This window comes from Chiloscyllium plagiosum, unplaced genomic scaffold (assembly GCF_037043375.1).
Source record: "Chiloscyllium plagiosum isolate Xiang-an unplaced genomic scaffold, Cpla_swu_hap1 HiC_scaffold_30, whole genome shotgun sequence".
Taxonomy (NCBI): Eukaryota; Metazoa; Chordata; class Chondrichthyes; order Orectolobiformes; family Hemiscylliidae; genus Chiloscyllium; species Chiloscyllium plagiosum.
In genome coordinates this window covers 56,190,025-56,217,822 of record NW_028270168.1, presented here as the reverse complement: position 1 = coordinate 56,217,822, position 27,798 = coordinate 56,190,025, and the positions used below count along the sequence as shown (strand labels likewise).

Below are 27,798 nucleotides of genomic sequence, written 5' to 3'. Positions count from 1 at the left end.
CAGGACAATGACAGGAATACTGTTTCCCACTTGAGCTGCCCACCCAATGGTGCAGTCACACAGGGGACTGACCATTCCCCTGCTCCAAGTGCAGGAAGGATTCAGTAAGGTATCCAGCTGCTGAGAGTCCTGTAAATTTCCTGGGGTTACAGGAGTTGAATTCTACTGGGATTGCTGCTTTTTTTTATCACAACCAGCTTTAGCTCCCCTTCATATATGCCCTTTTCCCGCAGTAAGCCCTCCCTCCCACCAGAAGTAACCAAACAAACCCACAGAGCTCAGGTTTGTGGAGAGCCGGGATGGGGGGCGGGGCGACACATGACACCGCCCACATACGGTGACGTCACCGCGCTGACCCCCGCCTCCCCCGGTGAACCAAGATGGCGGCCGAAACCTGGTGAATGTTTCAGGGCAGCAGCCGGGGGCTCCTTGCGGCTCCGGAAAACCTATATTTGGGACTTCAGATCTTGAGTAATTATGAATTCCTTGTGCCGCAATATTGCGTCGAACACTACCCTACGCTTAAACCACCACGATCCCCTCGATCAGATTCTCGTCTCAATGAGCTGAATGGCCTTCTGTTCCTCTGCCCCAAAGTAAAGATTCCCAGCTCTGTCCCCATCAACCAGTCCCTAGACTGTTCAGACATTGCATCTGGGACAAAGTAAAGTTCTCTTGATAATGTCCCAATCCATAATGTGAGGGACAGGTATAGTCTGAGGAGAGAGACACAGTTAAACTCACTGTCAAGTATCCCCATCCTGACGTCACCAGCAGCCCCAAAGGGGAGTTGACTTACAGTCAGAAGTCTAATGGAGGGATTTGGGATAATTTATATACAGTGTTACAGGTACGATGGAGTGAGTTACAGACAGGAATCTAATCCAGGGGATGTGTGGTGTTTATACAGAATAACAAATACTCAAGACTGAGAGTTACAGCATTGAATGTAGTTGAGGGGTTTGAGGTGGTTTGTGTCCAGAGTCACAGATGCCCAAGAGTGGGTTACCATTTTGAATGTAATTAAGTGGTTGGGGTGTTTGTTACAGACTGGAATCTAATTGAGGGGATTGGTCATGGTTTTTATGTAGAAAAGTAGATACCTTGGAATGAGTTAGAAACTGGAATCTGAAGGGTTCGGAGTTGATTGTATGTAGAATACCAGATACACAGGAGAGCATTGCAGACTGAAATCTAATTGAGGGATTCAGACTGGTTTACGTACAGAGTCACAGATACATGGAAGTGACTTACAGATTGGAAGCTTATCGAGAGATTTGTGGTGGTTCATACTTAAAATAACAGATGCATGTAAGTGAGTTGCAGATTAGAATCTAACTGAGGGGTTTGAGCTCGTTTATATAGAGAATTATAGAATCACATGACTGAGTTACTGGTTGGAATCTAATCGAGGCGTTTGTGTCATATACATAGAATAACACATACTCAGGTATGAGTTACAGACTAGAATCTAATCAAAGCGTTAGAGGTGGTTTAGATTTAGAATAACTGGATTGAAGGAGTGAGTTACAGATTGAACCTCTATTAGATTTCAATGCGGTTTATATGTAGAATAACAGATACGTGGGAGTGTGTAACAGATTGGAATCTTATTGAGGTTTGGGATGGTTTATAAATAGACATCACGAATTATGTTCTGAGGAGGGATTATACAAATGAGCAGTGTTATCTGGAGAATTTAGAAGGTTAAGAGCTGATCTGATTGAAGACTTTAAGTTCTTAATAGGACAAGACAGGGTTGATAAAGATAAACTATTTCCACTCGTTGAAGACTTGAGAATGAGGGAGCAGAGTCTGAGCATTGAGGAGGCACTTTGACCCACAAAGGATGGTAGATGTTGGAACTCTCTTCCACTGAGATAGATAGGTTTTTGCTACGTAAAGGGATATGAGCCAGAGGAAGGTATTGGGGTCAGGCCAATAGGCTACAGGTCAATCATAATTCCATTGAAGGATGGAGCAGGCTTGAGGGCTGAATGGCCTACCCCTGTTCCTGTGTTCCAAAGCAAACATCCCCTACATAGCCCCATCAAACACTCCCAGGTAATGTAAACATGGTATTAGATACAGAGTAAAGCTCCCTTTACTGTATCCTCATCAAGCAATTCCAGGACTGATTAGACTAGATTACATTACAGCGTGGAAACAGGCCCTTCGGCCCAACAAGTCCACACCGACCCGCCGAAGCGCAACCCACCCATACCTCTACATTTACCCCTTACCTAACACTACGGGCAATTTAGCATGGCCAATTCACCTGACCTGCACATCTTTGGACTGTTGGAGGAAACAGGAGCACCCGGAGGAAACCCACGCAGACACGGGGAGAACGTGCAAACTCCACACAGTCAGTCTCCTGAATCGGGAATTGAACCCGGGTCTCTGGCGCTGTGAGGCAGCAGTGCTAACCACTGTGCCACCGTGCCGCCCACACAGGATAGCATTGGTATGGAAAGAAAGTAAAGTTGCTCTCCAATGTCCCCATCAACCACTCCCTGGTACAGTTAAAAAATTGCATTGGATACACACACAAACATACAAAGATTTATCCTTGAATTCTTGCCATTGAGACGATAGCATCAAAACGTCACTGGTCAAACATTCTCAATAAAAATGGGACCACTCCACAAATTCAACTCCAAGTTCTTTATTTGATTCGCTCTCTTCTGTTCTGATTTTCTATTAAATTCCTGGTCCTTAATATCCACCCATGCAGTCATCCTATCCCATGTGCTATGGTCTGCTCCCACAAATAACATTTGATTCCAACACAATGTGTGATACAGGAGCCTGTCTGGTTTCACAGGGAGGTAAGCCTTGATTCTGACACAGCTGTGTTAATGTCCTGTGTTAATCTGACATTCCATGCTCCTAATAAATATATGTGCGCGTGTATGTGTGTATGTAGTCCTTTACCCTTGAACTTAAGTTATTAAACATTATTTTTCAGATTGTTGAACACGATTCATGAAAACCTAATGTCATGGTGTCACCAACTATTAATAGAACAACTAATGGGTTGCCAGTTATTACCACGGCTTTGGACTAGGGAAGTGAGGAAGGCTTGCTGTGATTGTACAGGGGACATGCTCACAATGAACCAATTCAAGAAGGCCGATGGATGAAAGTGGCAATTACAGATATTCTAGAAGAGGAGAGAGAAACAGACAGAAACACGCTGACCAAGGGACAGAGAGCAACAGAAGGATATTTGGATTTCCAACAGGCATCAGTTCAGGTCAGTCTTTGATTTAAAAATTGAACATTTTCTTGCTGAAAATCATTTGGAAGATAAGTAGTGAAGAGGATGTAAAGGGTATACAAACTGAGCAATGTAGAGATGGTCAGTGAGTGGGTAAAACATTGTCTGATGTGGTACAGAGTGGAGAGTATGATGTTTATCAGGAAGAATGTTTAGAGATCTTTTAATTTAAATGGGGAGATGTTGCAGGATTCAGATACAGAAGGGAGTGAGTGTCCTGGGATAGGAATCACATCACATTGAGTTCGACTGCGGCAGTAGCAGTTGATGATGAGGGCAAAGGCATTGTATATTTTCATTTGTTCTGGGGATGAGAGCATCACTGGCTGGATCAGCATTTATCCCCCATTTCTATCAGCCCTTGAGAAAGTGGTAGTGAGCTGCCTTATTGAATCTCTGCACTTCATAAAATTATTTGTTTGGAGAAACAGAATGTAGCAGAAACTAAATTGCAGCTCTCTCTTTTCCTGCTCCCAGTTTAACATTCAGTTATTCAGTTTCTACTGGCTGGAATCTCATTGATGGTCTCAGTGAATTTATTTAAAGCATAACACAACAGGAAATGAATTACAAACTGAAATCTATTCAAGGGGACAAGGGTTTTATATAGAGCATAACACATTCTGGAGAGTGTGTTATAGTCAAATCTAATTGAGGAATTTTGAGTTGTTTTATAAAGACGATAACAAAATCACGAGTGAGTAACAGACTAGAATCTAATCCAGGGATTCAGGCTGGTTTTTATATAGACTAATGGACACCTGGGAGTGAGTTACAGACTAAAATCTAATTAAGGGGTTTGAGGTGATTTATGTACAGAGTCATAGATGCATGGGAGTGAGTTAGAGATGGAATCTTATTGAGGTGCTTGGGGTAGTTTAAAAATTGGAGGGTGGGGGCAAAATTGAAAGGTGTAAAACTTGGAGGAGAAAAGGGGAATGTGGTGTCACACCCTCCAGTTTTGCATCCAAAATGTGGGGAGGGTGTAAATTCGGAATGGCACAAATATATGGGGAGGGATAATGTTTGAGGAAAGGTCAAAAATTATTGGGGGGGAGTAAAAATCTGAGGTGGGGACAAAGAACACAACATAGAACATAGAACAATACAGCATAGAACAGGCCCTTCGGCCCACAATGTTGTGCCGAACATTTGTCCTAGCTTAAGCACCCATTCATGTACTATCCAATTGCCGCTTAAAGGTCACCAAAGATTCTGACTCTACCATTCCCACAGGCAGCGCATTCCATGCCCCCACCACTCTCTGGGTAAAGAACCCACCCCGACATCTCCCCTATACCTTCCACCCTTCACCTTAAATTTATGTCCCCTTGTAACACTCTGTTGTACCCGGGGAAAAAGTTTCTGACTGTCTACTCTATCTATTCCTCTGATCATCTTATAAACCTCGATCAAGTCACCCCTCATCCTTCGCCGTTCCAACGAGAAAAGGCCTAGCACTCTCAACCTATCCTCATACGACCTATTCTCCATTCCAGGCAACATCCTGGTAAATCTTCTCTGCACCCTCTCCAAAGCTTCCACATCTTTCCGAAAGTGAGGCGACCAGAACTGCACACAGTACTCCAAATGTGACCTAACCAAAGTCCTGTACAGTTGCAACATCACTTCACGACTCTTGAATTCAATCCCTCTGCTAATGAACGCTAATAAACCATAGGCCTTCTTACAAGCTCTAACCACTTGATTGGCAACTTTCAAAGATCTATGAACATAGACCCCAAGATCCCTCTGTTCCTCCACCTCACTAAGAACCCTACCGTTAACCCTGTATTCCGCATTCTTATTTGTCTTTCCAAAATGGACAACCTCACACTTGGCAGGGTTGAACTCCATCTGCCACTCCTCAGCCCAGCTCTGCATCATATCTAAGTCCCTTTGCAGCCGACAACAGCCCTTCTCACTATCCACAACTCCACCAATCTTCGTATCATCTGCAAATTTACTGACCCACCCTTCGATTCCCTCATCCAAGTCATTAATAAAAATTACAAACAGCAGAGGACCCAGAACTGATCCCTGCGGAACTCCATTTGTAACTGGGCTCCAGGCTGAATATTTACCATTTACCACCACTCTCTGACTTCGACCGGTTAGCCAGTTTTCTATCCAATTGGCCAAATTCCCCTCTATCCCATGCCTCCTGACTTTCCGCATAAGCCTACCATGGGGAACCTTATCAAATGCCTTACTAAAATCCATGTATACTTCATCCACTGCTCTACCCTCATCCACATGCTTGGTCACCTCCTCAAAGAATTCAATAAGACTTGTAAGGCAAGACCTACCCCTCACAAATCCGTGCTGGCTGTCCCTAATCAAGCACTGTCTTTCCAGATACTCATAAATCCTATCCCTCAGTACCCTTTCCATTACTTTGCCTACCACCGATGTAAGACTAACTGGCCTGTAATTCCTGGGGTTATCCCTATTCCCTTTTTTGAACAGGGGCACAACATTCGCCACTCTCCAGTCCCCTGGTACCACCCCCGTTGACAGTGAAGACGAAAAGATCATTGCCAACGGTACTGCAATTTCCTCTCTTGCTTCCCACATAATCCCAGGATATATCCCGTCAGGCCCGGGGGACTTGTCTATCCTCAAGTTGTTCAAAATGTCCAACACATCTTCCTTCCTCACAAGTATCTCCTCTAGCTTACCAGTCCGTTTCACACTCTCCTCTTCAACAATACGGTCCCTCTCGTTCGTAAATACTGAAGAAAAGTACTCATTCAAGACCTCTCCTATCTCTTCCGACTCAATATACAGTCTCCCACCACTGTCCTTGATCGGACCTACCCTCGTTCTCGTCATTCTCATGTTTCTCACATACGCATAAAATGCCTTTGGGTTATCCTTGATCCTATCCGCCAAAGATTTTTCATGCCCTCTCTTAGCTCTCCTAATCCCTTTCTTCAGGTCCCTTCTGGCTATCCTGTATCCCTCCACTGCTCTGTCTGAACCCTGTTTCCTCAACCTTATGTAAGCCTCCTTCTTCCTCTTTACAAGACATTCAACCTCCCTCGTCAACCAAGGTTCCCTCACACGACCATTTCTTTCCTGCCTGACCGGTACATACATATCAAGGACACGTCGTATCTGTTCCTTGAAAAAGTTCCACATTTCCACAACATCCTTCCCCGACAGCCTATGCTCCCAACTTATGCTCCTCAGATCCTGTCTTACAGCATCGTAATTACCCTTCCCCCAATTGTAAAACCTACCCTGTTGCACGCACCTATCTCTCTCCATAACCAAGGTGAAAGTCACAGAATTGTGGTCACCATCACCAAAATGTTCACCTACTAACGAGCCCATCACTTGTCCCGGTTCATTACCAAGTACCAAATCCAATATGGCCTCCCCTCTGGTCGGACAGTCTACATACTGAGTTAGAAAAGCTTCCTGGATACACTGCGCAAACACCGCCCCATCCAATCTACCTGATCTAAAGAGCTTCCAATCAATATTTGGGAAGTTGAAATCGCCCATGACTACTACCCTGTGGCTTCTGCACCTTTCCAAAATCTGTTTTGCAATCTGTTTCTCCACATCTCTGCTGCTATTGGGGGGCCTATAGTAAACACCCAACAAGGTGATTGCTCCTTTCCTATTTCTGACTTCAGCCCATACTACCTCCAAAGGCAGATCCCCCTCGAACTGCCTTTCTGCAGCCGTTATACCATTTCTAATTAGCAACGCCACCCCCCCTCCTTTTTTACCACCCTCCCTAATCTTACTGAAACATCTGTAACCAGGAACCTCCAACAACCATTCCTGTCCCTCTCTATCCACGTTTCCGTGATGGCCACAACATCGTAGTCCCAGGTACCGATCCACGCCTTAAGTTCACCCACCTTATTTCTGATACTCATTCTGATACAGCATTTGGGGAAGTGTAAAATTTGGAGGCACAAAAATAGGGGGATTTTATGTGATAGTGTCAGGAAAAACCCATCTGGTTCACTAATGTCCTTTAGGGAAGGAAACTGCCATCCTTACGTGGTTTGGCCTATATGTGACTCCAGACCCAAAACAATATGGTTGCCTCTTAACTGCTGTCTGAGATTAGGGGTAGGCAATAGATGCTGCCCAGCCAGCAATGTCCTCATCTCATGAATGAATATAGAAAAAAAATCTTAGCAATCCAAAATTTGGCAGCGGCACAAATCTTGGGGGTGTGCAAAATTTGGGAGAATGTGTAAAACTTTTGGGACACTCAGCAAAATATTGGGTACTGTATAATTGGGGCTGAGGAAGACATGGAGAGCAGCAAAATGAGGCAGTGCATAATTTAGTGGGGACATTCTGGGGGCTGCAAGAGAGAATAATATCAGGGGGTGCAAAACTGGAGGAGTTTGCACAAGATTGGTGGCACAAAACTGGGGCATGTAAAGTCAGGGTGGTGCACACTATTTGGGGCACAATATTTGGAGCGGTGCAACATTTGAGAGGTGCACGTCCAAGTTTTGGGGGGACAAAATGGGATGTCCATTTTTGGACGGAATATAGCATTGAGGATGTATAATTTAGCACAGGGACAGCAAGATTTGTGGGTTTGCAAAATTGGATGGGGCCACACAAACTGGGGTTCAGGAGAAGAACCAATGTTAGAGGGTGTGCAAACATCTGAGGGATAGAGAGGGTGCAATATTGTGGGACTACAAAATTTGTTGGGGACACACAACTTGGTGGGAGGACGGCATCATTTTGGGGATGTATAATTTGTAGAGGGGCTGCAGAACCTGGCAGAGATCTGTAAAGACACAGTGAAAAAAGAGACAAGGTAACACAAATTAGGAAAAAGAGAGGAAACAAGAAGAGGGAAAATGTAAACTGTGAGCAAGAACAGAGATAAAGACAGAAAGACGAGGTAGAGAATGAAACCAAAGAAAAACGGCATGAAAAAGAAATGGGATTACAAAAATAAGGTGTGAGAAAGAACAGAGACAAAGGCAGAAAGCGGTAGAAGTACAAAGGAACGAGACAAAGTAAGAGAGCACAAATAAAAGAGAGGTAGAGAGAGAGAGAGCAAGAAAAGTGAAAAGAAGTCAGAGAAACATACAGGAGTTATGGAGAGACTGGAGAAGTGATATTCACTGTTGTAGTTGGGGTCCGAGCTTCCTCACTAGTTTCTCACGCTCTCTCACTTCCAGGAGGGCCAGACCCTGCTTCTGGGATTTGCTTCAGGGAGAGGGTGGCATGTGGTAGGTTAATGGATCAAAACTAACATTGAGATTCCAACAATACCCTTACACAGATGTAGAGACAGACAGAAATCTCTGATACTGCCTTCTTCGCCTGGTCAATGGCTGCAATGGCTGCAAGGAGCTATTTCAAATACTTTCAGGTCTGTCACTCAATGACCCGTCTCCACCCAAACCTCAACTCATCCAGTTGGCTCCCAGCTCTGTTTACTGGAGCAAACCTTCCCCAGGTATGAACCACACCAAGAGGCATATTTATGAGATTCGAAGGGAAAGGAAGTGGTGTGAGGGGAAAAAGCAGCTGAATACTTTAGTCCAGACTGCCTCTGTTTGTCCCTGTCCTTCTCCCACTTCATCTCAGACTTGAAATCCATACCAAGACAAAGCTGCTGTTGTTTCAAACTGGCAGCAACCACAACTCAGATTCATTTAGACAGCAGAACACAGACTTCTGCAAACAATGAACATATTTATTTCACAAGGGACAACAGAATTTTTCACACAGATCAACACAAGGTATAAGTGGGACTGAAGTGAACAAGTCATGCTCAGTGCGTCACAGCACCAGGGTGCCAGGTTCAGTTCCAGCTTCGAGCGACTGACTGTGTGGAGTTTTCACATTCTCCCCATGTCTGCATGGGTTTCCTCTGGGTGCTCCGGTTTCCTCCCACAGACCAAAGATGTGCAGGTCAGGTGAATTGGCCTTGGTAAATTGCCCATAGTGTTAGGTGCATTAGTCAAAGGGAAATGGGTCTGGGTGGGTTATTCTTCGGAGGGTTGGTGTGGACTGGTTGGGCCGAAAGGCCTGTTTCCACACTGTAGGGAATCTAATCTCTCATCTAGTTCAAAATCAGCAGGTTTACTTTGAGTTTCTGAGAAATCTACAAATGCATCAAACCATTTCACAAACGAACGGTAATTACACAAATCTATTGTGCAAATGATCAAGCTTATTGTATAAATGAACTTGAGTTCAACCGTGGAGATATGCTGTGGAACAGTGTTTGTGTGTATCTCTATATGGATGTTTTTTTGAGTGCCTATGTGTGTGTATCTGTGTTTGTGTCTCTCTCTGTGTGCCTGTGTATCTTTGTTTTTCTGTGTCTGTTGATGTGACCTGTCTATGTGTTCTCTCTGTCTGGGTGTATGTGTGTCTATGAATATGGTTTTGTGTCTCTCCGTGTCAGTGTGTGTGTGGAGGCCCAGCTCTGGCTGCAATGGGTCACACTTTGAATGAATGAATTAAAATGTGATGAATCAAAGTCACAGTCACTCCTTCTCACTCTGTGTCTCTCTGCTTGCTTCTCCATGACACATCATAAGCAGTAGATATTTTTCTGTTCCACTACACCTGCTTCCTGCTCTCCAGTGGATGGATCAATTCTCCGTCATATCAATTACCCAGTCCTCTGGGGGATGGATAACTCAAAGCTTTACGAAGAACAACAGCAGCAACAGACAGCTGCTCTGCAGTCAGTTGTGAGCTGGCTGGTATCTCAGCAGGTGGGATGACAGAGTAACTCCTTTCCCATGAGGGAGCAGGTAACAACTTCTCACCAGTGTAGACTAGCTTGTGCCTCAGAAGGTTTTTTTGAATGGACAAATTGTTTCTGACATTTGGAGCACGGGGATGGCTTCTCATTAGTGTGACTGTGTTCATGTGTCAGCACTTCATGTCTGCAGTTGAAGTTGTCACAGTGCGAACATTGGAAAGGTCTTTCAGCAGTGTGAACCAGTTGGCGTGCACTGAGGTCGGATAACAGAGAATTACTTGCCACACTCGGAGCTGGGGAATGGCCTGTCTCCAATGTGAACTCATTGGTGTGTCAGGAGATTGGATGAGTCACTGAATCCCTTCCCAAACTCGGAGCAAGTGAATGGCCTCGCCCCAATGTGAGTATGTTCAGGTTTCAGAAGGTCAAACGACCGAGTGAATCCCTTCCCACACACACAACAGGTATACGACCTCTCCCCAGTGGTGAGTGCGTCGATGAGCTTCCAGCTGGGATGAGTATTTGAAACTCTTCCCACAGTCCCCATATTTCCATGGTTTCTCTGTGGTGCAGGTATCCTCATGTCTCTCCATACTGGATAATCAGCTGACTCCTCACCCATACACAAGACAGGGATACAGATTCTCCCCACTGTGAATAGGGTGATGTTATTTTAAGCTGTGGTATTGGCTCAAGACCTGTCCACAGTCGTTCACTGGAATATTCACATGAATGGATGTACCTTAATGTTTTCAGTCACACTGATGTTGGAAATCTTTTCCCAAAGACAGAACAGACAGATATTGACAATGCAATGGTTTTCAAGTCCTGATGAATTGACTCATGTCAGATCTTGATGGGATGTTTGTTTGGAATTCTTGCTGATAAATGTGGCACTGTGATTCTCTGTAAAACAAATTTAAATTAGGAAAAGGTGAGTATGAGAAAGACAATTGTTTAAGACAGTAAGGGAAATTCTGAAATGGAGTTGCTTGAATATGGTAATTTGTGTGAAAGACACTCAGAAATAATATTACTGAATTATCATGAAAACTCAACTAGTTCATGAATGTACTTCAAGGATGGCAATCTACTGTCTGTCCTGGGCCTTCACAGACTCAGCCCTCAATGGGAGGGGAGACAGTGAGAGCAGTGGGATATATCAATTCATGGTTTCCTCATCTACATCACAGAAATAACACTGACAGATTCTCCCTTGAAGAACATCAAGACCAACGTCTGTAGGAAACCATTAGCTGTAAACTCGCCTCCAGACGCACACTGTCCTCTTGTGGATACATGTCGCTGTTTTGGCTGCTGTCTGACAATCCTGTAACTCCTTACTGAGCAGCACTGTGGGAGAACTGTCACAGCAGCACAGCAGAGAATGCTGGCCTCTTTAGACTTGGACGTGTCTCAGTAATAAAATTAGATTAGAACTATTCTTGAGAAATACCTCATCCTAAAACAAATCCTGAACTTTGGACACACAACTTCAGTTTAGCAACTAATCTTGGGAATACTTCCCTTAAAAGCCTCTCATTGGAAGTTATTGGAGCCGATCAGTCTCAGCAGTGCGGGAGTTAAATCCAGCAGCTTCTCCTCGCACTCCACTCTGGATGAAAAGGAAGTAACAAAAAGTGACTTTCACAGGAGGCCTCGGACCAACCTCTGCATCCAACCATCTCCAGGATGTAAAACAGCTCTTTAATCGATCTGCCTATGGTTCGAGACTGGGTTCTGGGAGCAATTCCTACAACAGACACAAGAATGTGTTGCAGTAAGAAAAGTCTGCAAGAAAGTAAGAGTGCTGTAAATCCTCAGCAGGTCTGGCATTATCTTTGGAGACAGAGGGGGAACAGAGTACAATTTCCAGCTCACTGCCCTTCGATCTTCAATAACCAGCCACTCCAAAGCCTTTCATTCTCAGTCCAGGAAAGACAAATGTTTCTCTTGAGTTCACTTTGTATAAATACTTTGACTCTAATTCAGTAGAAAAGGAATTTCCTGGGCTCAGTAGAAATGGAGCTCCAGGAGTTGCTAATCTGGGTGTGGACAACCTTGACCAGGTACCAGTGCTCCCTCCATCTAACATAATATTTCTTTCACACAGCATGGATAATGCCTATTTAATAACTCGATATCTCTCAAAACTTGTCTCCTCTACAGTACCAAATTGGAAGTTGTTTAGTTGGATTATTTTTGAAAATCAGCAACTTTTCCTCCATCTCCACCTCAAACTGATACAATTAAATAAAATCTCACATGCAAGAGACTGTCTTTCTCATCCAACATATATCTGCCCGTCTGTGCTTCTGCAGTGATTTCTAAGAGCAATCCCTGAAACATGCACAAGCAAAAAAGATATGAGAGGTGGAAGTCTGCAATGAGAGAAAATGCTGGAAAGGCTCACCAACTAGAATAGGGCCCCTCAAAGATCTGCAAGGCAGCCTTTATGTGGAGGCGCATAAAATGTGGGAGATACTAAACGAGTATTTTGTATCAGTATTTACTGTGGAAGAGGGAATAGATGGTGACATCTTGAAAAATGTCCATATTACAGAGGAGGAGTGCTGGATGTCTTGAAATGCATAAAAGTGGATAAATCCCCAGGACCTGATCAGGTCTACCCTAGAACTCTGTGAGAAGCTAGGGAAGTGATTGCTGGGCCTTTTACTGAGATATTTGTATCATCAATAGTCACAGGTGAGGTGCCGGAAGACTGGAGGTTGACTGAGGTGGTCCCACTGTTTAAGAAAAGTGAACAAGCCAGGGAACTATAGACCAGTGAGGCTGACGTCGGTGGTGGGCAAATTTTTGGAGGGAATCCTGAGGGAGAGGATGTACATGTATTTGGAAAGGCATGGACTGATTAGGGAGAGTCAACATGGCTTTGTGCTTGTGAAACCGTGTCTCACAAACATGATTTAGTTTTTTGAAGAAGTAACAAAGCGGATTGATGAGGGCAGAGTAGTAGATGTGATCTGTTTGGCCTTCAGTAAGGCGTTTAACAAGGTTCCCCATGGGAGACTGGTTAGCAAGGTTAGAGCTAATGGAATACAGGGAGAACTAGCCATTTGGATACAGAACTGGCTCAAGGTAGAAGACAGAGGGTGGTGGTGGTGGAGGGTTGTTTTTCAGATTAGAGGCCTGTGACCAGTGGAATGTCACAAGGATCAGTGCTGGGTCCACTACTTTTCATCATTTATATAAATGATTTGGATGTGAACATAAGAGGTAAGTTTGCAGATGACACAAGAATTGGAGGTGTAGTGGGCAGTGAAGAAGTTTACCTCAGATTACAGCAGGATCTTGATCTGATAGGCCAATGGGCTGAGGAGGGGCAGATGGAGTTTAATTTTGATAAATGTGAGATGCTGCATTTTGGGAAAGCAAATCTTATACACCTAATGATAAGGTCTGAGGGAGTGTTGCTGAACAAAGAGACCTTGGAATGTGGGTTCGTAGCTTCCTGAAAGAAGAGTCGCAGGTAGATAGGATAGCGAAGAAGGAATTTAGTATGCTTTTGTTTAGTGGTCAGAGTATTGAGTACAGGTGTGGGGAGGTCATGTTGTGGCTGTACAGGACATTGGTTAGGCCACTGTTGGAATATTGCGTGCAATTCTGGTCTCATTCCTATCGGAAGATGTTGCAAAACTTGAAAGGGTTCAGACAAGATTTACAAGGATGTTGCCAGGGTTGGAGATTTTAAGCTGTAGGGAGAGGTTGAATAGGCCAGGGCTGTTTTCCTTGGAGCATCGGAGGCTGAGGGGTGACCTTATCGAGGTTTATAAAATTATAATGGGCATGGATAGGATAAATAGACAAAGTCTTTTCCCTGGGGTGGGGAGTCCAGAACTAGAGGGCATAGGTTTAAGGTGAGAGGGTTAAGATATAAAAGATACCTAAGGGGTAACGTTTTCATGCAGAAAACGTTATGTGTATGGAACGAGCTGCCAGAGGAAGTGATGGAGGCTAGTACATTTGCAATATTTAAAAGGCATCTGGATGGGTATATGAATAGGAATGGTTTGGAGGGATATGGGCTGGGTGCTGGCTGGTGGAATTAGATTGCGTTGGGATATCTGGTTGGCATGGATAAGTTGGGCCGTAGGGTCTGTTTCCGTGCAGTACATCTCTATGACTCTATAACTCAGATGTATCAATGAAGAGAGTGTGAATATTCCAGTTCACGTACATTCAGCCTGCTCCATGGTGTCCTACACCTTCACTGCAGAAAGCTCTGTCCCAGGTCTGCGAGACGTTAAGACTCAGAATTACTGAGGTCACATTCAGCTTCCACGAGGTGCATCATGTATTCTCCAAGCATATTCTCTGCTGAGACCTTCTAGCATGTGCGCAGTAATGTTCTGGTGACAGAGTTCTCCAATTTCAAATAAACTCCTTTCCTAGCCCCTGACTCCTCCTTTCCATTCCTCTGACAACCTTTCCTTCCAGCTAACAATTGGATTTATTCCTCCCGTCGATCACCCAGGCCGTAACCCTCTGCCTGTGTTCACCTCACCACTCTACCCTCTCCCCACTCAAAACCCTACCCCACAACCCCGTTTATCTGCAGCTCCCTTTACCCCCAATGCAGTCCTGAAGAAGAGTTACACCCAAACGTTGACTTCTCCATCTGCTGATGCTGTTGGCTTGCTGTGTTCTTCCAGTCTCCTGCTTGTCGATGGAATGAGGGCAGCATTCAATCCCATTTGGCTTTCTCGGCCATTCAGCCTTTGGCAGCAAATTTCCTCACAAGAAATGGAGACTAGTCGATGGACAGACGTTTCTTTCCCAAATTCTGAAATGCTAAGAAAGAGGAAACAAAAACAAAGAAAATAGAGTGAATCTTTTGAGTCCAGTTTCCCTTCAGCAATTTTTATGCCTGTTTGTGTTTAATTTTATCGATAATTATGCAATCTGGGGATATATCAGTTATTAATGGCATACATTTTACCCAGAATGCACTGCGAGGGTGACTGCCCGATTCTCACTGGGGGAGTCACTGCTCAGGTGCAGTACCAATCGCGGCTGTGAACATGTGCATATGCAGGCCAATGAGAACAGGCAGTCGGGAAGCATGCGTGCTGATGGTTGGGAAGCAGGAAGAGAGAATGTTGGTGTGTGACTGTCCTACACTGCCTGATAGCTCCTAGAAACTCCTTTTGCAGGGTAGGAGAGGGTGAACATTTCCAGACAGGAAACTTTTTCCTCCAGGAATATTTTACTGGAATTTTGTGGGTGAGTCTTTCTAATCTATAACTTACCCTCCCGATGTGAATGGAATGTAGTTTGCTGTGAATGTTCGACTGCATTCCTCAACTGTCCTTTTTTTTATTTCCCAGCCCTAACTGTACCACTCAGTTCCAGGCTTCAGATACCTGGGAGAAAGTGAGGACTGCAGATGCTTGAGATCAGAGCTGAAAATGTATTGCTGGAAAAGCGCAGCAGGTCAGGCAGCATCCAAGGATCAGGAGAATTGATGTTTCGGGCATGAGCCCTTCTTCAGGAAGATTCCTGCTGTGCTTTTCCAGCAACACATTTTCAGTTCAGATACCTGGGGTTCAGTATCATCTCGAATGAGAATGTTGGACAATGGCTCAGCTCTTTGGATTCTGAGATGCAGAGCTGGAGAAGATGACACAGATATTGAGGGACATGGCTATGAGGGAGAATCTGAGTTTTAAAAATTGAGCTACTGCATTATGACGAAGCACAACGACCATAGGTGAAATAAACTTGATGTGAGGGAGCCTTCAACCTCACAGGCAGAAGATACAGAACACACACGCACACACACACACACTCCAGCAGATTTTTCCTGGCTGTTATTAGAATATGCTGATCTCACCAGCACACGTCTTGTGCAATGTAACCTGTATGCCTCTGTCTAAGCTTTTTTACAACCTTTGGTCTGTACATCCTTGCTTACTGCAGAACTGCTTGTAAACAAAGTTTTTCTCTCTACTTCAGCACACATGATAATCAATAGTAAGCAGTGATGTGGAATGTGACAAAGTCATTGGACCTGAAATATTGACCCTGCTTTCTCTCCATAGATGCTGACAGACTTGCTGCGATTCTCCAACAATTAGTGTTTTGTTTCAGATTTCCAGTATCTGTAGTTATTTGTTTTTTGTTTAGTGATCTGGATAATCTGAGATTTATGGGGAATAGTACGTTGTATGACAGAAACATCAAACTGAGTAGTGACAAATGCATCATGTAATTTCCAGAAGCAGATGAGCTGAGGTGGGGTAGAGTTAGGTACTTTTCCTGAGATGTAACAACATGGTCATAATGATAGTGTGGATATGAAGTTGGAAGCTCATCTCGAAGGCAAATCATTCACCAGACTTTCAAGAAGCCTGGTTTAGCCTCACACCTTTGACAGGAAGCAGTGGCTGGAGTGTGGTGTTTGCAATGGGGATTGAAGACGATGACTTTGAAAGTCTAATTTTTTAATGTGCAGAATTTCAAAGTATCTTGAACTGAGTGTTGGGCAAGTCAAGACTGTGAACTCAGAGAGAAACTTAGGAACAATGATGTTTCCATGCAGCTGCTTCTGTATTCAAGATTCTAAGTTTGGCAAGTTCTGTCAAGCATCTTGTTGTGTTAATGACACCTAAAATGTTCACCTTTGCTCCCTGTCACTCCTATCTCAGCGAGCAAGTCAACAGCCTAATCCACAACCTGAACTACAAATCTCCTCAAACTTCGAACTCCTCCCTCTCTCTAATATTTTCTTTCATCCCTTGGGGGCCAGAGTCATATGCAAGTGCAGACCTGGAAACTGGGTTTCTTCACTGAAGGAGATCATAGAACAGTGACAGTCTATCAATATTTATGTTCCCGTTTCCTAGTTTTGACCTGACAAATGATCAAATTAATTTGTCAATTTGACAACCTGCCTTTTTGATTTTGTGGCTTCTCAATCATTCCCTTTTTCTAGGTCAGTTGCATAAGATACTGGATCAGAATAATTTGCAGGCAGAAACTTTAACCACACATTCCATCAGAATCTAAAAGAGTAATCCAATTTCTCAGGATCTGAACGCTGTCTTGAATTGTGAACATGGGAGGCTATGTCACTTTCACAGTGGAGAAAAACTATACACATGCTTGCAGGCAATCATCTGACCTGTCTACATACACGTGCAGACACAATAGGGAGAACATGTGGAAATGTGGGGACTGTGGGAAAGTATTCAATTACCCATTCAAACTGGAAACTCATCTGTACATTCACGCAGGAGTAAGGCCGTTCGCTTGTTCCCAGTGTGGGAGAAAATTCACTCAGTTATATTGCCTGCTGAGACACCGGCCAATTCACAAAGTGCTATGGAAGTTCTGGGATCCTGATTTCCCATGAATTTACCAGAGATCAAACAGCTGCTTCCACTGTGTGACAGTTGATCAGATAAACTCACTGGACACTAGCATACTCATATTGATGAGAGCCCTATTCAGCTGCTGCATGTGTGGACAGGGAATTCAGTCAGATATTCTGAGACACCAACAAATTCACAAGTAACACCAATTAGATTAGATTAGATTACATTACATTACATTACAGTGTGGAAACAGGCCCTTCGGCCCAACAAGTCCACATCGACCCGCCGAAGCGAAACCCACCCATACCCCTACATTTACCCCTTACCTAACACTACGGGCAATTTAGCATGGCCAATCCACCTGACCCTGCACATCTTTGGACTGTGGGAGGAAACCGGAGCACCCGGAGGAAACCCTCGCAGACACGGGGAGAACGTGCAAACTCCACACAGTCAGTCGCCTGAGGCGGGAATTGAACCCGGGTCTCAGGCGCTGTGAGGCAGCAGTGCTAACCACTGTGCCACCGTGCCGCCCACAATGATTGGATTTTTTAGTTAATCACATCTGGCACTGACTAATGGTCATTATGTTCTGTTTATGTTGGGGTTAATTGAGTCCAGTCACAGATGCTGATATTATGGATGAATGTGAAATAAATTCACTTTGTGTTTAAACACATTAAGTGATGAGTCTTTTTAATTTCTCGAACACAAGATCGCTCCTTTTCAAGGACTGGTTCCCTTCAGTGTCACACCCTTCCTCCCTTCTAACCCTTATTACATGGAGGGTGAAAACTGTGGCTGGAGAAAATAAATGCTGGAACTAAGTTTGAATTTCAGCCGAGGGAGAAGGTGTGGGTCAGGATTTACAGCTTTGACAGAAAGGGAGAGGATATCTTTGATGTAATAACTAGAATTGTTTGTCCTGAATTTGTTTTATGCTTCTTTTCCAGGTTATAAGGAGAGGATTCACAGAAAGTAAACTTCACATCAGGATCTGAAAGATTCACTAGATTCAGCATAACTTACACATCAATGTAAAAGGAGAAATTGTGTTTGAGGAAGATTTCAAACATCTGTGTGACTGGAAACAGATCGAGAACATCACCCACACCTGCCCAAATGGTGTGCTCCAGTCTCCTGACTTTGTAAAGAACTTTAACCAGTGATTCAGCCTGAAAAAAATCTCCCCATTCCCTTGTGGGGAGAAACCACACTAGTATTGTGTGTGAGATCCGGGCTTCCATTGATTGTCCAAACTGGAGACACAAGGATATCATGGATAAACCATGGAAATGTGAGGACTGTGGGAAAGCATTCAATTATCCATCGCGGCTGGAACGCCATCGACGCAGTCACATTGGGGATGATACCATGGAGAAACCGTGGAAATGTGAGGATTGTGGAAAAGGATTCTATTATCCATACCAGCTGGAAAACCATCGCCACAGTCACTCAGGGGAGAAGCCATTTATCTGTTCAGAGTGTGGTAAGGGATTCACTGTGTCCTCCCAGCTGCTGTTACATCGTCGGGTTCACACTGAAGAGAGACCTTTCAGCTGCACTCACTGTGGAAAGAGGTTTTCGTGTTCATCGAACCTCATTGTGCACCAGCGAGTGCACACTGGGGAGAAACCATTCAGCTGCTCAGAGTGTGGGAAAGGATTCACTCAGTTGTCGGGCCTCCAGTCACACCAGCGAACTCACACTGGGGAGAGGCCATTCACCTGCTCTTTGTGTGGGAAGTCATTTGCTTTGTCGTCGAACCTGCTGTCACATCAGAGAGTTCATACTGAGGAGAGGCCATTCACCTGCACTTCCTGTGGGAAAAGGTTCAGGTCTTCATCCAATCTCAGTGCACACCAGCGAGTTCACACTGGAGAGAGGCCGTTCACCTGCTCAGTGTGTGGGAAAGAACTAACAAACTCATCCAGCCTTCGGTCACATCAGCGAATTCACAGCGAGGAGAAGCCATTCAGCTGCACTCACTGTGGAAAGACATTCAGACAGTCATCTACCCTCACTGCACACCAACGCACTCACACTGGGGAGAGACCATTCACCTGCCCCAAGTGTGGGAAGGGATTCACTCAGTCTGGCAGCCTGCATTTACATGAACTCTCTCACACTGGAGAGAAGCCGTTCCCTTGCTCAGTGTGTGGGAAGGGATACACTCGGTCATCTCATCTACTGACACATCAGCAAATTCACACATTAGTACAGCGTTTGGATTCTGCTGTTACTACTGCTGTTAATCACACCCAGGATTGATAGGCTGACAAAGTGTGGTTTGTTAACATCTCCTGTAACTGACTAGTGTTTGATATTCTGGATGTGTCGTTGTCTTTCAGTGCTGCAGGATCTCTGATTAAAACACTATCTGTGATCTTTCCCTGATTACACTGCTGTTCTGAACTTCTGCTTTAGTTGATCTTTGGTGCAAGATCTACAATTCAATCTCTGAAATGTTCTATGAATAAACTTCTCCAATGGGGAAGTGCTGATTAATTCCTGTTGGCAATTGTTGCACCACTAGGAATGAACCAAGACCGTCATGTCTACTGCAGGAAGATACAGTGGAAATAAACACTGGGTCAGTCAGAGCAAAGAAATCCAAACTGCAGTCACTGATTGAAATCTACGTGCTGTGTGCGATGCGATCGAGAGAGAACTTGGTACAACCATCACTTCTGCCTGAAATTGGCAGATGGTGAAATATGCAGGAAAGGAAATAACCAGATGCTGCACTGGGTTGAATGTTACTCTGAGCTGTACTCTTGTGAGACAGATAATTCCCCCAGTCTTCATTTGATACTTCCCTGCAGTTTCCTGTCATGATTGAGTTAAAAGCATATTCCTCCTCAACTGACCTGGAAAAGGTCATTGACTGGATTGTCAAGATGTCTGTAAGTATGCAAAAGTGAAAAGATTGTCAAAAGGAATTGTGGGTCTATCCCAGGAGGAGATGGAGTATTTTTAATGGAAAATAGAGAAACAGCAAAGAATCTGCGTACTTGTGTCTATCTTCACAGTCACATACAAGAAGTCTCCTAAAAATAATTATGATGGAAAGTTCTAAGATTAGTAGACAAGTAGAATTGGAGAAATCAATAGGTCTGTAAGTTGAGACATTTCCAGGACCTTCATTATTGATTGATGGTTGTGGAGACAGTAGATAAATTAGTAATTTATGTTAAAATGCCAGACATATACACTTAGTGGGAAAGTCCTGGGGAGTGTAGCTAAACAAAGAGACCTTGCATTGCAGGTTCATAATTCCTTGAAAGTAGAGCCACATGTAGATAAGATAGTGAAGAAGGTGTTTGGTATGCTTTTCTTTATTGATCAATGATTGAGTTTAGAAGTTAGGAGGTCATGGTGCAGCTGTACAGAACATTGGTTAGGCCATTTTGGAATACAGCGTGTAATTCTCCTCTCCCTGCTAGAGAAAAGATGTTGTGAAACTTGAAAAGGTTCAGAAAAGATTTACAAGGATGTTGTCAAGAAGCTGAATAGGCTGAGGCTGTTTTCCCTGGAGCGTCCGAGGCTGAGAAGTGACCTTATTGGGGTTTATAAAATCATGAGGGGCATAGATAGGATTAAGAGCAAATGTTTTTACCCCAGGGTAGTGGAGTCCAAAACTAGAGGGCATACATTTAAGGTGAGAGAGGAAAAATTTAAAAGGGACCAAAGGTGCAATTTGTCAGAGGGTGGTGAGTGTATGGAATAAACTGCCAGAGAAGTGCTGGAGGCTGGTACAATTGCAATATTAAAAAGCATCTGGATGGGTATACAAATAGGAAGGGTTTAGAGGGATATGGGCCAAATGCTGGCAAATGGGATTCGATTAGTTTAGGACATATGGTCGGCATGGATGAGTTAGAACGAAGGGTCCATTTCAGTGCTGTACATCTCTGTGACTGATTAGTTTTGCAATTGATTGCCTGCAGATTGAGAGGTTGTAAATTACCCGGCACTTTTAAAGGAAGGAGAGCGAAACCAGGGAGCGAGAAACTTGTTAGATTGACATTAATTGGTGAATAATACTACAGTCTAGTATAAAGAAGTGCTCACTGAATATTCAGAAAATAATTATCCAATTGGGCAGGTCAGATCGATTTATTAAGGGGAAATTATGTTTGAGAAACATCTTGTCTGTTCTTTAAATATGTTACCAGCAGAATCAACAAATGGGAATAAGTGAATGTGGTTTTTGTAGATTTTAAGAAGGTTTTGATAACATTGTACAGAGGTGGTGAATAAAACTAAAGTGCACTGGATTGATAAGAATATGCTAGGATCAACTGAAGACTGGTTAAGAGGCAGAATGCAGACAGTAGGAATGCATAGGTCATTCTCAGGTTGCTAGTCTGTGATCAATAGGTTATTATAAGGATCAGTGCTTGGACTCCTATTCACAGCTGGAGGTGGGACCTGATGGTGACGATTTTAGAGGGGGGAGGGAATGGATTTATAATATGTACAAATTTGCAGATGACACAATGTTAGTGGGAATGTGCAATGCAAGACATCTGTAAAGAGCTTCAAGGAGTTTAGACTAGAATAGAGAGTGGGCAAGAGCATGGCAGATGGAATATAATGTGGGGAAGTAAGTTTATCTACTTTGGTTCGAAAAAATGTAAGGCATTTCTTAAATGATGAGAGGTTGGAAAGATGTCCAAAAATGTCCTTTTTTTTTAACTCACTGAAAGTTATTATGCCTGGTCCAGTGAAGATGTTCTCCTTTATTGCAAAAGGATTCAAGAACTGAAGCAATCTTGCTTCGCTTGTACAGAACACTGGGGAGACCATACCAGGAGGATTATGCAGAGTTCTGGTCCCCTTACCTTGGAAAGGATGTACTTGCCAGAGAGGAAGTGCATGTGGAGTTTCACCAGACAGATTCCTGGGATGATGGGACTGTTGTATGAGGAGGGATTGAGCAGATTGGGTCTCTAATTACTGGAGTTGATTAGAATATGAAATGATCTTATGGAAATGTACACTTTCTTGAAAGAGATAGAGAATAGATATAGAAAGGATGTTACCCCTGGCTGTGGGGTCCACAACTGGGGACAGAGTCTCAGAATAAAGGGCAAGCCATTTCCAATTGAGGTGGAGACTCCTCTCCGAGGGTGATGAATCTTTGATGAACCAGAGGGTGAGGAAGTTCAGTCGGTTGAAGTTGAAGAAAGAGATTGATATATTTCCTTTCATTAGTGACATCAGGGATATGGGAATAGTATGGGAATGTGGTACAGAGAAAGATGATTACCTGTGATCTAGATTGGAGGAGCAGGCCTGAGGCGCTGAGTGGCCTATTCCTACTCTCCAACACAGCTTGTTCAATGAGACCTCACGAATCCCCAAGCCTGTTTAAAATGTAACTCAGAGAGATACGACTTGTGTCATAAATCCGTGCGAGCTGATCACTCCATGAGTGAGTCTGTTTCAATGTAATTCTCCTGTTCCTTGGATGCTGCCTGACCTGCTGTGCTTTTCCAGCAACACATTTTCAGCTCTGATCTCCAGCATCTGCAGTCCTCACTTTCTCCCTGTTTCAATGTAACTCAGGCACAGCTTTCTTTGTCAATCTCAGACAATATCTCGCCCCATCCGCGCTTTTATCAGCATTTCCATTAGCAGAGTGTGTGCAGGGAAGAGACTTCAACTAATTCTAACACCATTAGTCCAAATTGGAAACCTGCCCAAAGGGAGTTCAGAGACAAACTGGATACCATCAGGGGAGGTTGGCCCATTGGGAGAGTGAAAGAGAGGGAAGCAGCAGGGACAGCTGATCAGATTGTCTCCATTCTGAATTGAATTGAATTGAATTTATTGTCACATGTACCGAGTCACAGTGAAAGGTTTTGTCTACCAAGCAATATAGGCAGATCACATAGTTAAGTAGCATAGATAGTGATAGAGTCTTCTGACAAAGCAGCTTCATGGGTTTCTCGGTCTTTTGTATGGAGGTGAGGATGGAGGACATGGAGAGAGGGAGAGTGCTTGAAAAGAAATGATCTTGTGTTAGAGACATTTAAAAGACATCACGCTATATGTAATACAAAGGTAGTTTATTTGAGGCGCAGAGTATTAACACCCATTTCTGGGTTGATGAACATCAGCAGAAACAGAGCCCCTTGAACATGATTAAGGCCTGGATGTGATAAGCTGCAAAATCCAAACACTATTTACTGTTGAACTCACTGGTGTGTCAGCAGGTTACATGAATGGGCAAATCCCTTCCACCACATGGTGCACGTGAACGGCTTTTCCCCAGTGTGTAATTGCTGGTGGGATAGATGGTGGGATAAATAAACACTTTCCCAGAGTGGGAGCAGGGGAACAGTTTCTCCCCCAGTCAACTCACTGGTGTTTCAGAAGGGTGGATCCCTTCCCAACCTGGTGCAGATCACAGAGATGTACAGCACAGAAACAGACCCTTCGGTCCAACCTATCCATGCTGACCAGATATCTTAAATTAATCTAGTTCCATTTGCCAGCACCCTCTAAACCCTTCCGATTCATAAACCCATCCAGATGCCTTTTCAATGTTGTAATTGTACCAGCCTCAACCACTTCCTCTGACAGCTCATACTTTACACACACCACCCTCTTTGTGAAAAGGTTGCCCCTTATAAATCTTTCCTCTCTCACCTTAAGCTTATGCCCTCAGCCTCTGAAGCTCCAGGGAAAACAGCCCCAGCCTAATCAGCCTCTGCCTATAGCTCAAATCCTCCAACCCTGGCAACATCCTTGTAAAGCTTTTCTGAACCCTTTCAAGTTTCACAATATCCAGAAGGAGACCAGAATTGCATGCAATATTCCAAAAGTGGCCAAACCAATGTCCTGTATAGCCGCAACATGATCTCCGAACTCTGAGACACAATGGTCTGACCAATAAAGGAAAGCATACCAAATGCTGCCTTCACTATCCTATCTACCTGTAATACTACTTTCAACGAACTATGAACCTACAATCCACGGTCTCTTTGTTCAGCAACATTCTCCAGTTCCTTAACATTAAGTCCTGCTCTGATTTGCTTTTCCAAATTGCAGCACCTTGCATTTATCTAAATTAAACTCCATCTGCCAGTTCTCAACCCATTTGAATAAAAGTGTGATCAAGTTCAAAAAGAGATGAGGAAATATTTGTTTTCACTCAGAGTTGAGAGTCTTTACATACATAAGACATAAGAACTAGGAGCAGGAGTAGGCTGTCTGGCCCTTCGAGCTTGCTCTGCCATTCAATAAGATTATGGCTAATCTTTTTGTGGTGCAGATCCACTTACCCACACTCACTGTATCCCTTAATTCTTTTATTGTTCAAAAAAAATCTACCTTAGCTTTAAAAATGTTTACTGAAGTAGTGTCAACTATTTCACTGGGCAAGGAATTCCATAGATTTACAGTTCTCTAGGTGAGGAAGTTCCTTCTCAATTCAGTCCTAAATCTGTTCCCTCTGATCTTGAGGCTATGCCCTCTTGTCCAAGTTTGACCTGCCAGTAGAAACATCCTCTCTACTTCTAGCTTATCTATTCCCTACATAATTTTATATGTTTCTATAAAATACCCCTGAATTTTCTGAATTCCAATCTAGTCAGTCTTTCCTCATAAGCCAAACCCCTAAACTCCGGAATCACCCCCTCCCATGCCAGTACATCCATTCTTAAGCAAGGAGATGAAAAATGAACACAGTAGTCCAGGTGTGGCCTCACCAGCACCTTGTACAGCTGTAACATTACCTCTCTGCTTTTAAACTCAATCCCTTTAGCAATGAAGAACAAAATTCCATTTGCCTTCCTAATTACTTGTTGTACCTACAGATCAACCTTCTATGATTCATGCACAAGGACACCCAGTTGACTCTGTATAGCAGCATGCTGCAACATTTTATCATTCAAGTAATAGTCCTTTCAAATGGCTAATTTCACATTTATCTACATTGTATTCCATCTGCCAGATCTTTGCCCACTCACTCAATGTATCTGTGCTCCTCTGCAAAGTTTCACAGTCTTCTGCACATCTTGTTCTGCCACTGATCTCAGTGTTATCTGCAAACATTAACACTCTACATGTGGTGTCCAACTCCAAATCATCTATATAAGTTGTACATAATTGCGGTCCCAACACCAATCACTGTGGCACATCGCGAGTCACTGATTGCCAGCCAGAATAGCACTCATTTATCCCCACTCTTTGCTTCCTGTTAGCCAACCAGTCCTCTATCCATGCTAATACTTTACCCCAATGACTTGCATCTTTATCTTATCCAGCAGCCTCTTGTGTGGCACTTTGTCGAGGGCCTTTTGGAAATCTAGATATACCACATCCACTTGGGTCCCCATTGTCCACCTCCCTCGTAATATCTTAATAGAATTCCAAAAGATTTGTCAAGCATGACCTACCCTTCATGAACTCATGCTGTGTCTCCCAACAGAACAATTTCTATCAAGATACCTTCCTACTTCTTCCTTGATAACTTCTGTAGTGGGAAAGATGCTTAAGCTAACTGGTCCATAATTCCCCATCTCTTGTCTTTCTCCCTTTTTAAACAGTGGCATCACATTTGCTGTTTTCCAATCTGCTGGAACAGAGACCAGCGAAGTTTGGAAAATTACCATCAGTGCACCTGCTATTTCTCCCGCCATCTCTTTTAGTACCCTGGGATGCATTCCATCAGGTTCAGGAGACTTATCAATCCTTGTCTCCATTAGCTTGTTCAACACTACCTCTTCCGTAATAATAAGTGTTTCCAGGTCCTCACCTACCTTCATCTCTTTGTCAATCACTGGCATGTTATTAGTGTCCTCTACCATGAAGACCGATACAAAATACCTGTTCAATGCCTCAGCCATTTCATCATATCCCATAATTAAATGTCCTACTAATTTCTTTTAGTTCGTCCTTCCCATTAGACCCTATGATTCCCATATTGGTGTCCTCCTTTGTGAAAACAAAGCTTAAATATGTATTTAATGGTCTGCCATCTGTTTCTGACCATATATTCATCTTGACTTTTTTTTTTTGTTTTGACCTTTGAAGATTTTCCTATCACTTTGGAATCAAGAGGCCTGTTGATTGTCAGGAAACCCTCCTGACTCCTTCATGTCTTCATCTTTAGGGAAGGAAACTGCCATGCTTACCTGTTCTGGCCTTCATGTGACTGCAGCCCCATAGCAAAGTAGTTTACTTGTAACACTTTCTGGGCAGTCAGGGATAAGCAATAAACTCTGGCCTAGCTAGTGACACCCACATCCTGTGAATTAAAACCATTGTGTTGTTCCTGCAAGCTTACTCTTATACTTTATTTTCCCCCCGAATTAATCGTTTGGCTGAAATCTAAACTGTTCCAAATCCCAAGGTGTTATTTTAGTTTGCAAATATGTATGCTTCTTCCTTAAATACTACCCATGAATTTGCCTTATTTGTCATGGTTGACCTTATTTCCTATATTGTTTTTGTGCCTGCCTGAGATAAATAACTTTTGTAGCTTATTTCTTCATTCTTTAAATGTTTGCCTTAACCATCTCCCATTTTCCATTTAAATACTCATGCACAATTTATCACAGCTAGCTCACACTTCATACCACTGTAATTTCATTTATTTAATTTCAGGACACTACTCTCAGAAGGAATGACATCACTCTCCATTTTAATGACGAATTCTAACCTACTGTGGTCACTGTTCCCTAATGGTCAATCTGATTGTCACTTATTCCTTGCTTATTACTGTCTTTCCTATTTACTTTCTTATTAATGCTGTCACTTTAACAAGGTCATTTTGTTCTTGAGTTTTTTTAAAGAGAGGTTATAAAAGAGAGATGCCAAAGGATCTGGGAAGAGCCTGGTTTGACAATGGCAGAGGAATGGCCAGTTGTCCCAGTTCAGGCTTTTTCTAGTTGAGTTTAGCTGTGGCAGCCAGAAGATACTGGAGTCCAGGAAAGGTCCCAGGCGTCAGCAGATTATTTGTGACTGACTTTTCTCTCTGACATCTCTATGGAAGTTGTTCCCTCCTTCCTGTACGAATGTGTGTTTCAATTTACCTTTTTGCCAAGGAGTGTGTTTATTGGATGTTACTGGATTAGAACGGTTTCTTAGTTAAGTTGCTATAAATCGGTTGTTTTCCAGTAGCTAAATTATTCTAAATTCTGTTTCCTTCTGTTTGTATTTCAACTATAGGGTTTAAATAAATTCTACTTTGCTTAAAGCCGAGTGGTTTGATCAGCTGCACACACTTCGAATATCCACTTCACAACTGCCTATAAAATAAGAAAACGTTAGGGTACGGGCTACCTCCTTCAAATATTTTTGAGGAGGTCTAGCCTGATCCATAACATTACCCGATACTCAATTGCTTCTTCAAAGTATTGATCCATAAAACAATTCCATATACACTCCATGAATTCCTCCTCTGTCGTATTGCTACCGATTTGATTTGTCCAAATTATATG

The 27,798-nt window shown here is 43.4% G+C and overlaps 1 protein-coding gene across 3 annotated transcripts in view; it reads left to right on the top strand.

Moving 5' to 3' along the window:
• Positions 1–27,554, top strand: part of LOC122563772 (uncharacterized) — an 82,972-nt gene extending 55,418 nt beyond the window's left edge. The window contains exons 1-3 of one of the 3 annotated variants that reach the window (XM_043717989.2): positions 344–471; positions 2,972–3,259; positions 18,295–27,554. In XM_043717989.2, coding sequence (XP_043573924.2) covers positions 18,620–19,612 — 993 coding nt within the window. In that variant the 5' untranslated portion in view covers positions 344–471; positions 2,972–3,259; positions 18,295–18,619 and the 3' untranslated portion in view covers positions 19,613–27,554. Of the gene's footprint in view, positions 1–343; positions 472–530; positions 2,832–2,971; positions 3,260–18,294 lie in introns of those variants that run through there. The other 2 variants (XM_043717990.2, XM_087976967.1) reach the window with 2 other exon arrangements.
• The last annotated feature ends 244 nt before the right edge of the window (positions 27,555–27,798 follow it).